A 14,017-nucleotide genomic window follows, 5' to 3' on the forward strand; every position below is an offset into this window, starting at 1 on the left:
GATAATTAACAGTAGTTCTTCAGGAGGTATGACTGAATACATTAGTTATAGATTAGCTAGGCTAGCCGCTACTTAACATAATCATAAAATGATATTACATACTGATTAATTAACACATCTTCCTTAGCAGTTAACAGTAGTTAATGAATAATCACCTGTTAGTTCTTCAATAATTCCTTATTAGTTATGCAGTATGTAAGAAACAGTTTTCTAAAGTGATACCCAAAATGTGAACAGTCATATGAGTAGTTTAAGAAACCTCGTTCAAACTGTATTACCTGCTTGAAATAATCCATAAGAGAAACCGCGGGGACGCGCCTGTGCCTGTAGGCCCCGCCCACGATGACGTATCCTGATGAATATTCATGTAAGCGCCACCCAGTGGGACCAAATATTTCAGGAACTGAATATATTGTAACACCGGTTAGAAATCACGCAGGGAAATGTCCGAGAAGGGTAAGCGCCTCACTTTTCCAGCTCTATCGCTTAATACACATTTAAATAAGACTGCATATTACCACATTTCTCTGTTTGACGTTATAACAAGCCTCCTCGTCACGGAAGGACCTTGAGAGTTGCTGATTTACGATTACACACGTGTAGACACACGTCCTTCAGTAAACTACGTCGTGCAATTCACATTAAAATACATATTTGGACCGCGTAAAGAAGCGGTTTAAACGATGGAGAGAGATTATTTTAATTATACCGCATTTAAAACGTTGTGACACGCATATTCACACGCTAGCAAAGCACAGAAAGTCTCATGCAAAAGCAATTAATGTTTGTGGCATGAGTCAAGTTACCCACACACCCCTCGTCCTTCACATGTGAGAAACCTTGGGTGTGTTTACTAGAACGGCTAAAATAACCAGCTCCTAAAAGCCTGTTGGAGTTATCCTATCAAGGACAGAGAAACATCAGTTCACTCGGCATGCAAAGAAAATCTACACAACCATTATAAAGATTCACCCTAAGAAGAGTTAGACACTGTGTGAGTGCCAAGTCATACTCCTGGCATTGGCATGACAGTCTCATCTCTCTTTACTTCAGATGCGTGTGAAAGAAAGTGATACTGTGCTGTCTGTTGGCTGCAGCTGTGGGCTATTTCTATTTCTGTGTCTGGCTTAAGTCTGGAATCCAGCAAGCTTTCGTCATTAGTCAGGGACAGGGTTATCGTGTAAAGATGCTGAGAGCTCTCAGACCTGGATGGAGAACAGTGGCTTTGCATTTAATCTAGTGGGAAGTCAGGGTTGTGGGTTCGAATCTCGGGCCGGCAATACCACGACTGAGGTGTCCTTGAGCAAGGCATCGAACCCCCAACTGCTCCCCGGGCGCCGCAGCATAAATGATGCCCACTGCTCTGGGTGTGTGTGTGTGTGTGTGTGTGTGTGTGTTTGTTTGTTCGTTCGTGTTCACTGCTCTGTGTGTGTGTTCACGGTGTGTGTGTGTTCACTGCTCTGTGTGTGTGCACTTTGGAAGGGTTAAAAGCAGAGCATGAATGTTGAGTATGGGTCACCATAATTGGCTGAATGTCATGTCACTTTCACTTTCACCTGCTTGTTTTTTATCACACTGTTTTTCTCTTTGACCTTGTACATTATTCACCAGCATTTCTACCCACAACAGTACATCTAAGTAGACTTAATGCTTACTTTAAACACATTTCTATGCCTTTAGGTATGACTCAACATACCAGAAACAGTGACGTATGCAATATGAAAACTTGAACTTGTTTTTAATTTCTGTTTTAAAATTTGTATATTTTTATTTAGGCATCAAGTACAAAGAAGTAGCATAATGGAAGAAAAAAAAAGTCTAATTAAAATAAACTTACAAATTAATTACCTTACTAACTAGTTAGTAAGGTAATAGAGATTTGAATGAATAAATAATATAATTTATATAAAAAAAATACAATGAATGTTATTTATTTTAAAAATATTTGTGCTCAAAATCAAAGAGAGGCAAGAAGAAAGCTTTTCTTTTCTGTAGCATGAATATTTTAACTTGTGGTTTGTAAGTAAGTCTGGATTCATTGAAATATATTATAAAAAAAGAATATTACTGTGTTTCTTCCAACAGACACCGAAACCTTAGATGTGATAGAACTGGCAGAGCATCTCAAGAAACAAGGGTGGTGGAACAAGATGTTTGGCAAAAATAACTCCGGACCCGCTTCTGAGAAGTACGCTGTTGCAAAACAGTTGGCCATTGGAGGAGTGAGCGGATGGTGGGTCATTATGAACATTGATGCCTGCGTATTAACACCGTGAGTAGAGTAGAAGTGAACCGCTTGCTCTTGTGTTTCTCTCAGGTGTGCAGGGTACTTGTTTCAGAAAGTTGGGAAGCTGGCAGCATCGGCTGTCGGCGGCGGTTTCTTTTTGCTCCAGGTAAACTGTAAAACCAAGTGCTTATGTAACGTCATGTTGAGAGTCTAAATGCTTTATGATTGTTTCAAGATACAAGCAATCTCCAATGCACTTTCAGATCGCTCATCACACAGGATACATTCAGATAGACTGGAAAAGAGTCGAGCAAGATGTGAACAAGGCAAAGAAGCAGCTGAAGCTGAATTCAGACAAGCCTCCTAAAGAAGTGAGAACGAAATTGAATGAGGTAAGAAATGCTGTTGGGATCTGTATTTGCATTTATGTCATTGTAATATTCACAAACTCATTGTAATGCACTATCACTGGAATGAAGTGTGTGTCATTGATTTTAAGCAGGGACCATTCATTGAAATGTTTTCTCTCCACGTAGGTGCAAGTATTTGTCAAGAACAACATTGTTCTCACGGGAGGTTTCGCTGGGGGATTCCTGCTGGGTCTGGCTTCATAGGATCTCTAATCATTGGCTTACATGCTGAGGATGTCATCAAACATCAGATTATTGCAGCTTGTATTTAACGTAGAGCAACATTAGATTGTTAGGATGTGATCATAAGGAAACATTAAGAATGTATGCTTTCAGTTTTTTTGATTGTGCATTGCTTTAGTTTGTACTTAAAGCCCCGGTTAAATTTTGTTTATTTGAACGTTTTGCTGTATTATTTTGGTACAGACGATTTTTGACACCAGACTTGATAAGTCCGCTTGCTTAAACGTGTAAATAGTTAAAACTATTTGAAATTGGCCCTTTAAAAACACTGTGACCTAAACCAAGTGCATTTTATTGTTTAAATGTTTGTGAATCTGGACATTACTTCAAAGACCGAGGAGTCAATAAAAGTTGTCATTTTAATTAATAATGACAGAAATGTTTAAAGTATATAGACAATCGGTTTTTAAACAATTCTGGTTTGCCTTTTTTAGTTGTTTTTTGATATTCATAAATATGTTTGATCTATTTTCCTAAATTTCAGCTAATGCTCAGCACATAATATTCATAATGTTAAAATAACACACACAATATTAAGTCCAGTTAGTATTCCAGATGTCAAATTCATAATATTCTCACTGAACCGTATTACTAGGTTGAATAAAGTGTGAGAGCCAGAGAGAGTTTGATGATTTAATGAAAGTTTGATTGTAAGAATGAAGAGACAAGCCAAGCTGCAGCTTCGAGGAAAAATTGCAGTTAAATCTGTCATTCTTTGTAGTGGCCCTTACTGTTCAACTCCAAATTTATTCCGGTTAGAAAACACCCTAATCTTCAACATATTTTCTTCTTTTGTGATTTGGGGCATCTTTGACGCTTCAATGGCGTATTGCTGCCCTCCTCAGTTCATCTGAAGAACTCTATCTCGTATATTACAACCTCAAATAAAGACCTGTGTGGAGTAAAAAACTTATAACAGTCTTTGTTGTTTCATAGTCCTTATTTTCGAGAATTGATTTTAAAGACTTCAACATGCCTGATATTAGCCATTCTTTTTAGATTTATATGTTTTTAGGGTTCACAACAACAAAAAACAACAACAACAGTTTCATAAGGGAAGTCATGGACAGTTTTGTGACAGAAAGGATCCAGGATTAGAGCTGCAAAAGTTGCTATTTCCTAGTAATAAGACAATCTCCGAAACACGATGTAAAACAGTTATCTCGATTTACACTGAGGGAACGACGTTGCTTTTTGTGGCTTTTTAAGCTATTATGCTTTATTGTCATAAACAATAAACAAGAACAATATCAGAGCCATAGAGAGTCACTTTATATGGCTCAGAACAACATATCACAACTTCAGGAGATACGCCACAGCCTCATGAACACACAACAGTGTTAAAGGAGCAGTTCACCTCCAGAACAAAACATTACAGATAATGTTCTCACCCACTTGACATCCAAGATGTTCATGTCTTTCTTTCTTCGGTCGTAAAGAAATTATGTTGTTTTGAGGAAAACATTTCAGAAATTTTCTCCATATAGTGGACTTCTATGGTGCCCGCGAGTTTGAACTTCCAAAATACAGTTTTAGTGCAGCTTCAAAGGGCTCAGCCGAGGAAGAAGGGTCTTCTATCTAACAAAACTGTATTCTATACAAATAAAAGTGACAGGACCTTCTTGGTATGTCAGAATGGATTAGCTATTTATCTGTAATTGCATCTGAATTTCAAGGTATTGTGATATTTTAATAGTGAATTAAGACTTGCACTTTTTATTCTAGCCAAAATAAAAAAAAATTGTGGGGTGTAACGATTCACTCATTTTCTCGATACATCGATTACAAACTCTGACGCTGCATATGAATTGATCTTAAAACGTGTATTTTGAATCGTGAATCGCCGATCTTGGACAGTAATCGATTTAAATGAAACTGAGAATGAACTGATGAAACGCTAAGAAGAAAAAAAACACAATAAATACAATTTATGAACGATGCAGTGCTAATTTACATATTATTTATTACAGTACAGAAACTATAAAGTATATTTTCTACCTTACTCTGTGCAGAAAATTTAAATAATTGTTTATTGTATATAAAACAATCATAAAATTGCCATTAAGAAAAAAATTATAGATTACAAATGATTGATTGTTGTCCAGCAGTGTATTTGATTTCTTATAGCAATTTAAATAGATAATAAAATAATGAATTGTATGTGTGTGTGTGTATATATATGTATATATATATATATATATATATATATATATATAATAGCATCTAACAATGGACAATTTTGTCAATTTTTTTCTAACCTATGGTTCTCTAACTATAAAGGCTGCTGTGTAATTTGCCTCCTAACTAAGCATTTAAATTATCCTGTGAATGCACTTAAAGAATGCAGAATTTAATTGTAATAATCGAATCGAATTTAATTGTGAATCGGATCGAACTGAATCGTTCTAAATCTGCAAACATCTTTCTTGAATCAAATCGAAAACCTATGAATCGTGAATCAAATCGAATCGCTGCCTTCCCAAAGATTCAAGATCTATGTGTGAGGGATTCTATTTTTGATATCAAGAATTCTGCCGGTGATATCAAGAATTACGATTATTTAACAAGTAAATATTTCATTCCTGGAATCCAGAAATATAATATTTTCAAATCGGCTTGCCATATACAACAAAACATATTCCTTCCCGGTCACCGTAAAAAAAGTCCCTCTTCTGTTTACTGTCGGAAGGAATTGAATGTAGCGCATGCGCTTTGCGGAAGTGGAAGTGCGGTACAGTGATAAACAAACACACAAATCTGAGAAAACGTATACTGTTAGATTATACTTCACATAATGGCAGTGAGCGCTGTACATTTAGAGTCAGACGCATTTCTAGTCTGTATGAATCACGCTCTGAGCACGGAGAAGGAGGAAGTAATGGGGCTCTGCATCGGCGAGGTTTGAAGTTCCTGTGTTTGTTTGTGTTTGTGTTGTTCTGTATAGATGCGCGTGAACGACAACAGCTCTGTTATTGACCAACAGGTGGACACAAACCGCATCGTGCACATCCATTCTGTCATAATTCTGCGTCGATCAGACAAGAGGAAAGACCGAGTGGAGATTTCCCCAGAGCAGCTGTCAGCAGCGTCCACTGAGGCAGAGATATCCTCTCACATACTCTCTCTTACATTTAATATGTGCATTCTTATTTATATAACCTTTTTAGTGGTCATTTATGGGCCTGTTTTTTATTATCTTGTTTTTCTTCATTCTGCAACACAAACCTTGTCTTAAAATGCTCTGGGTAACTGTTTCTATAATACCAAACAAACATTTAATACTTAAAAATCATGCTTCTGTACCAACATTTTTGGAGTTTGTCGCAGACATTTAAATCTAAATTTGTTTATATTTGCAAAATGCAATTAAGTTGGTGAGTGAAATCTTGGGACATGTTTTCTCTGAGCCTTTGCCAGTGAATTCAAGTTTAACTACAATTAACAAATCACAGATTCTAGTGTTTATTGCATTTTACAAAATGTCCCAACTTTTCTGGAAATGCGGTTGTAGAGTACGCATACATATCTAATATTCAAAATGTAGTTTTTTCTAGCAAACAAGGAAAGTTTTAGGATGTCCAAACAAACAGACAACCACGAGTAAACACTATTCTGTCGACCATTTCTAGTTCAGTTCACCAGTCAAGTAAATTCGTAAAAATTATCAAATTATTCAGTAAAATCTATTCTTTGGAACATTCTCTGCTCACACGGGATGATAAAGACCATGAAGTCTTGGATAATCTTGGGTGCCGCTGTTATTAAAGCAAAAGGTCATATTATTTTTACATGTGATAAACCACATATAAACATGAATTGAATTAAGTGGAGGACATACTAAATGCATTCTAATACCTTCCAAAATACATGCTTCAATTAAACCTTTCACTCAATTCAAAATGCTCATAATGAAATAATGATGTAAAGGAAAAAATGCACTAGTTGTTTCAGACATTTGGACCCCATTATGTACATAAATCAGTGGACATCATTTTCTGATTCATAAAGCATTAACATAATGTTTAAAATGATTCTTAATGAAATGTATCATTCAGTGAAATCCTGATATTATTAGCTAGTTTTCTTAATACGAGGCACAGGTTGGCTGAAATGACAGGACGTCCCATGAGGGTTGTGGGCTGGTACCACTCTCATCCACACATCACTGTGTGGCCATCACATGTTGGTTAGTTGTTTTTTTATTGAATGCGTGTAATTATGCATTTTTATCTTCCCTTTGTTTGAATGAAACTCCAATTCTTCTTGCATTATACAGATGTTAGGACTCAAGCAATGTATCAGATGATGGACCAGGGTTTTGTTGGACTCATCTTCTCATGCTTTATAGAAGATAAAAACACAAAGGTATATTAAGATCATCGTCTTGAAGAGTTTTTATATGATTGTCACGTTTTTACAAGTACTTTTCCATTCTGTTTCTCTTGCAGACTGGTAGAGTCCTGTACACCTGTTTCCAGTCAGTACAAGCCCAGAAAGGCTCAGAGTAAATAATCTGCTTTTTTATTTCAATGAATAACTGGAAGCTTTACATTTTTAGATTTGCAACTCAGATCCATGCATCGCACATAATCTAAAACATAAGATGTAGTCCCATAAACAAAAAGATAAATTGATGTGCGTCCACACCTGACACCTGTATGTTGTGTTTATCTGATCTCTCAGTATTTGATGAGAAAAGGATTTTGTGTAGTGTTTTTTGCTCATAAATATGGAAATTGGTTTCCTTTCTTATGACAAGGTATGAGCGGATTGAGATCCCCATCCATGTAATCCCACATGAAGCCATCGGGAAAGTGTGTCTGGAGTCTGCTGTGGAGCTGCCCAGAATCCTGTGTCAAGAAGAACAGGATACATACAGAAGGATTCACAGGTATTCCTTGTGGATTATGTTTCAGATTGTTTAAATTTGTGAATGGTTACTCAGGACCTCATGCAATATTTTTTTGCACCGATATTTCAGTTTATCTCATCTGGATCCAATCACAAAGATACATAATGGATCAGGTAATTATTAAATCTACTTTGTATTTCCTGAAGGAATTAGTGGGTAAATACAATCAGCTGATTTCTCAATTGCACACAAAATGAATGTTTTACAGCATCTCCAAACATTTGACCGGTACTATATATAGAATACAGTATATACATATACTGAATATATGCATTAACACAATTTTTTTTTTTTTTTTTTGCAATAATCACTCAAATGTGGTGATCTAACACTTATAATAACGTGACAGATGTGTAATGGAGGCATGGCATTTAACAATAAACATTATTACCCAGAATGAGTCTAACATCTGTGCTCTGAACAGTAAAGTTGAAGTTTATTCCTCTTTAATTCAATTCAGTTCTTTTTAAACTTTATTCCATTGAAGCTTATTTCACTTCGTAACATGCATTCACGTATTTGAAGCAAAAAAAAAAGTTTCATATTGGGCAGCATATTCGCAGATACCGATATATCGGTGACAGACTCATATCGGCCGATAATATCCCCAAATTGATATATCGGCCGGGCTCTATAAATAAGATCATTTAATCACATTCCATGTGAAAATGCATAGAAGATCAGTTATTCAATTAATAATGCAAAAAGATTTGCTTTCAAATAAATGATAATTCATCAGTTATTTATATTTTTTGTGTATAGTATGGGACTTACCTTGTTGTACATTTCACAAATGTGAAGTGTGTAACAGAACAATTTTTACCGTTGTGCTTTTGTAATTTGCATGTATGTGTGCTTCTCAGTGTTCACTAAAAACCTGTGCAGTCAGATGTCGGCCATTAGCGGCCCGCTGCTGCAGTGGCTGGAAGACCGACTGGAACAGAACAAACAAAGTATCATCAAACTCCAGAAGGAGAAAGAGCAACTGACACAAGAACTGGCTTCATTATAAGGAGAATCATTGTTTGGATTTCTTAAGATTTTGCACTGAAAGCACAGTTTTTTTTCTGCCCTACTGACACATTTTGATCAGGAATCACTGGAAGGGCAAAAACAGGATGTCTGTAATTTAACATTTTGAAACATCAGCACATTTGTAATGCTCTGTCTTAGTGCTTATATAATATATATATATATATATATATATATATATATATATATATATATATATATATATATATATATATATTAGTGTGTGTGTATGTGTATTACATGTTAGTATCTTTGTAGTAGTATTATGTATACTCACTGCATATTCTTTAAAAGGTTGTTGTTGTTGTTTTCTCTTATGGATATGACTTTGATGGTTCTGTTAATGTTACTGACAGACATTTTACTGATGCTATTTTTTTTTTTTTATAAGCTGTAAATCTTTGAATGAGCATATATGCCAATTTAATATGACCGTGTGAAATAAAAGGGTCACGTAATGAATACAGAATGTTTCTTTTCCCACTTTTCAGTCCTTAACTAAATTCAGTTTGGAATGTGTGTTTAGAAATCAAAGCTCTTAACATCTTAAACTGTGTAACACGTTGCATAATTGCAGATTTTCACTTGTTTCTGTGAATGTCAGGTAGCTCCCTGGTGTCATAAAGTTGATATTTTCCAGTTTAAATACAAATATGAACATTTTAGTTGGTAGTTTGAAAGTACTGAAACTGGGTCGAGGGTTGTCCCAGTAGTCCTTTCCAATACTCAACTGTATTTAGAAGATTTTATACAAGTTAAGCCACACTGGTGCTGACTTATCTTGCCTTGCTTCATTAATGTGAAACTAATTGCATAGCATCACTATGTGCGCAAAAAAAATATGAATCCAACAGAAAAGCCAGTAGTCACATGTTGTTTTATTTGTTGTCACTAGGTGGCGCAGGTGTCCTTGTTGAACTGCAGACAGACCTTAATCTCTAGATGTGACACTGGGTAAGCAGTGCAGACTGAATACCTTACCTAAAATATAATTATACATAATTAATAGTGACCTTTAACATTTGTTGTATAAAAACAGTAAGTCACTCAAGGCTACACTACATCATTTACCAAAATGAGTCCAGTTGAGTTACATGATATTTATAGTTGGAAAGCGAGCTGTTTTGATGGGATCAGACTGAAGTGATCTCACAGTGGTTTATGGAAATGGCCCAATGCAGTGTCAGCTCACAAACTCTGACAACATTTTTAACAGCACTTCTGTCCTCGAGAAATGAAATCTGATGCACTGAACCAGGTCTCTATAGATATTGTCCAACATATGGAAGTGCAAATTCTCATATAGAGTAAATATCCTTTATTTTATCCAATATTGCTACGTACAGTGGACCTTAAAGTAATACCATTTTGTATCAAGGAGAGGTCTAACACTCCACTAAAACAGAATGGCTTGTGTGTGTGTGTGTGTGTGTGTGTGTGTGTGTGTGAAAGCACTTATCCTGGGATTGGAAGCAAGCAGATAATATTAAAGATGTGCTCTGAGACTGATGGAGCGAGCAAAGACGTCTCTCCCTCCTTGTGCATCAACATACTGGTTATTACTCCTGGCAGAACACTGTCATTTATTTAGTGCGAAACCAAGTTGACTGTGAACCTGAAGCCTCTATAAATCTGAAATGGTGGCTGGGGAAAGGGGTTCTGTCAGTGTGTGTGTGTAGGAAGTGAGTTTATGAGTGTGTGTTTGGAGGGCATTGTGTTTGATGAGATGCCTAAGGGACCTTGGGCCCCTGGATATATTTATGGCAGAGGGGCCAATGAGGTAGTGGACAATAACGTCCCAGAGGCTGACAGTGTTTAATTAACACCTCCAAAATAGGCAGGACAGAGCTCATACTGTTTCACCAGCCCACCAAAAAAAGGCTGGTGGTTTGGATCTTGTGATTCTAGACATATGAGATATTTTTGCTCCTTTTTTAAAGCTGCTGTGCATAATGTATTGTATGTTAAAATAAAATTTCCTATTGTAGATCAATATTCAGAAAATATTTGGTGTGCTGTCCAGAAGGAGGGCTCAAGTTTCACCGGTAGAACGACAAGTGAGAAGACTATTAGATTAATCCATTCTACTGGTAATGAATGCATGAATAACCTTCTCTAGATCTTGCTTGGACACAAAGGATATGGATACGTGTTTTTTTAGATGCTGATTTAGTCATTGCTTTGATGTAGCTTCTGAAGTTAAAGATCAGAATCCAGAATGACACCAAGTTTTCTGACAACATGTTAACTTTCAGACTCCTGGAGTCAAGGAATGCATTCACCTTTGGTATTTAATCCTTAATGCCAGATACAATGACCTCTGTTTTGTCTTTATTTAACTGAAGAATGTTTTGGCACATCTAGGTGTTTATTTCATTTAGGCACTGGCACAGGCAGTCTATGGGACTGAAGTCATTTGGTGATAGAGAAAGGTAGATTTGAGTGTCAGCTGCACAGCTGTGATAAGCAATGTTGTTTTGAAATATGTAGCCTAGTGGGAGCATATACAAATGAAACAGTAAAGGCGCAAGGATTGAGCCTTGTGAAGCTCCATGTTTTGTGGCAGTCCAGTTTAAATTCAAAATTCCCTATGCTCACAAAAGTAGTCTCTGCCTTGATTAAATATAATCTATACAGCCCTATCCACTTTTTCCAGCTTGTTGAGGAGTACGTTCTCAACAGTATCAAATACAGATTGATCGAAAGCAACCTTCTCTATAACCTTGCCAATTAAGGGGGTATATGTAATATACAGTTCAAAACAGTTATCCACGCTGGTGTTCTTTAGGAGATGACTAAAAACTCATTTTTTAAAGACCTTGGAAAAATGCCAGAATTAAGTAAGGAATTGACCTCTAGTAGGTCAGATCCCAGACAACTAAATACACTTTTCAAATAAAATAGCAGTTTGCCTGGTAATGCTTTACACAAAGCAGCGCTGTGCTCACAAATGCTGCTTCGTCAGATATTACAGGCATGATGAAATGAAAATGAGAACAATTGGACCAATCACCGCAGATTAGCGTCACACAAAGGAGGGGTTTGGAAAAATGTATCATTGAGCGAATTGTTTGGGAGTCGTTGTGCAACTAAGGTAAAAATAAATGCATGTTATAAGACAATGAAAGTGTTTTTGACCTTGCATGCATGTCAACCTATTGTTGGGACTCCCAAAACCAAAATATGAACCTTTCATTACCCATAATGGGGCAGTTTAAAGAAAGTTGTAGGTCAAGACTACAGGTGGACATTTGAAGGTTCTGCACTGTTTCATGCAAAGTTTTCCAGTCAGTTGCCTCAAAGTTAGCCATATTGAAAATAATGTGCCAGCCCTAGCAAGACCAAAGCCATAGTCAGTCCTTCTACTGCTGTGGAAAAATCACCTTCACTCAGCTTAAAAAGCCTGCACATGGTTATTAATACATTAGTAGCCCCTCAAGAGGAACTATTTAAAATTGTCCACCTTGATAAAGAAATGAGGGTAGAGCCAAGGAAAATGTAGCATCCAGCCTCCTCGAATGATAGTAATGTTAGATATATTTAATACTCCTACAAGTCGATGTTGTGACCAAAATTGAGAAAGGCAAATAGGGGTGCTAGTGTTGGTTTTTAAGGATTCAGAACAGCAAGGAGAGGTGGGAGTTCCTGGCATGACTGGCATGAGCATATTGGGGGACCTTATGGGACTAGTTATGGCACACAAAGAGGTGACCAAGCTTAACCGCCATAGAGTGTCTGGAAAGGATGCCTGTGTCCATTCTCGTGATGGATTATCTGACCATTTACGAATCCCGATAGAGGTTAATCTGGAAATTTTACTGGCCGAACGTGTTTAAATTGAGGGCACTTCTAGAGAAACAAAGTGTTTTTAAGACAAAGAAGGACTACTGGCCAAACCATTACCTTTACTCATTGCATCTCTACTGGTGATGCCCAGTCCTTAAAATGACACCACAGTCATATCCCACCACTAGTCTTTCAAGAAATCAACATGCACAGGACCTTGTTCATCAGAGCATCCACTAGTAGTGTTGCAGTCCATGGGTTTTCCCTACAATTGTTGTTGAGAAGGATTTTTTCTGTGATTGCAGAAGGCTGAATCATGTAACCTGTAAAAAAAATTGCGTATGGTCTCTCTTAAATGAGTAATCATTTGATGCCCTAGGAAATGCCATGATCAAGTAAAGACAGCAGTGACTACTCTCTTTGGGTTATTTGAGTGGACCTGCAAGCCGTTTCAATTATGCAATTCCTCTGCAACCCTTCATTGCCTAATGGGGGTGGTCATTGGACATTTGATGATAGACACACTCTCTCTTAAAGAAATGCATTAAGTTTCTAGGTCATGTTATGTCAAAACATGGTCCTCAAGTAGACCTGGAAAAAACGTACAGATGTTGGAGACCTGGATATCTCTAGCTGCTGCATTTTGGACCAGCTGGAGTTTGTTTATAAAGTGCAAGGCACTACCCAATAAAGCATTACCATTTTGTAATTTAGTAATATTTACAAATGCTAGAGATGTGGCTTTCAAATGAAAATTTGCTATCAAAGAGCACACTCAGATTACTAACGGACAATGAAGACAATGAAGTGCTGCCATTGCAAGAGAGTACCCTAGGTCTTGCACATGGGGGCCTGTTGATAACCAAATGGCTCCCACTGTAACATTAACCACTGGGATCGCTGTTGGAAAGTGTTGGACAAATTTGTGATTTATAAAGTTTTTAAATGTTGTATTTGCAATATTATAATTTTTTTTTTTGCCTTCTCTTGGTACCCTGGTTTAAACTAAATTTATTCAAACATGTTTTATTTTTGCAAATACTTATAAAGATGCACATAAGTAAATACCTTGACATTTTAAATGCTGTTGATATGGCCATAATTTTACTGTATGTTTGAGTCTATGCAAAAAATATGAAACGTTTGGGAAGCTCATAATAAATCATATAGTGACAAACATGATTTTAGGAAAGAAGTGCTATAAAAATAGATTTTGATGTCAAAGAGAGTGGTATAGGGACAAGCATTGAATATTTATTTCATCAAATAAATACATTTACAGTTCAGTGTCATAAATCTGCTCTAAAGCTGTCAATCATTTCAGATATGCAATTCCCTGAGTGTTTCAATTAACATCACTATGCAGGGTGGGAGCCCTCATTGCTCAAGCCTGCTCCTTATCCACTC

At 36.6% G+C, this 14,017-nt stretch overlaps 2 protein-coding genes across 2 annotated transcripts; both read left to right on the forward strand.

Moving 5' to 3' along the window:
• The first annotated feature begins 319 nt into the window (after positions 1 to 319).
• On the forward strand, positions 320 to 3,801 carry LOC127986498 (FUN14 domain-containing protein 1). Its single transcript, XM_052588769.1, has 5 exons — positions 320 to 456; positions 2,086 to 2,233; positions 2,318 to 2,393; positions 2,491 to 2,619; positions 2,764 to 3,801. Exons 1-5 carry the CDS (start codon positions 444 to 446, stop codon positions 2,839 to 2,841), a joined length of 444 nt encoding a protein of 147 aa, XP_052444729.1. The 5' UTR covers positions 320 to 443; the 3' UTR covers positions 2,842 to 3,801.
• A 1,758-nt stretch (positions 3,802 to 5,559) lies between these two features.
• Positions 5,560 to 9,293, forward strand: LOC127986499 (lys-63-specific deubiquitinase BRCC36). The gene is made up of 8 exons (XM_052588770.1): positions 5,560 to 5,779; positions 5,864 to 5,983; positions 6,979 to 7,066; positions 7,157 to 7,245; positions 7,329 to 7,384; positions 7,640 to 7,771; positions 7,862 to 7,905; positions 8,656 to 9,293. Exons 1-8 carry the CDS (start codon positions 5,675 to 5,677, stop codon positions 8,802 to 8,804), a joined length of 783 nt encoding a protein of 260 aa, XP_052444730.1. The 5' UTR covers positions 5,560 to 5,674; the 3' UTR covers positions 8,805 to 9,293.
• Positions 9,294 to 14,017: the final 4,724 nt, after the last annotated feature.

The sequence above is a fragment of the Carassius gibelio genome, chromosome B21, assembly GCF_023724105.1.
Source record: "Carassius gibelio isolate Cgi1373 ecotype wild population from Czech Republic chromosome B21, carGib1.2-hapl.c, whole genome shotgun sequence".
NCBI classification, from domain to species: Eukaryota; Metazoa; Chordata; class Actinopteri; order Cypriniformes; family Cyprinidae; genus Carassius; species Carassius gibelio.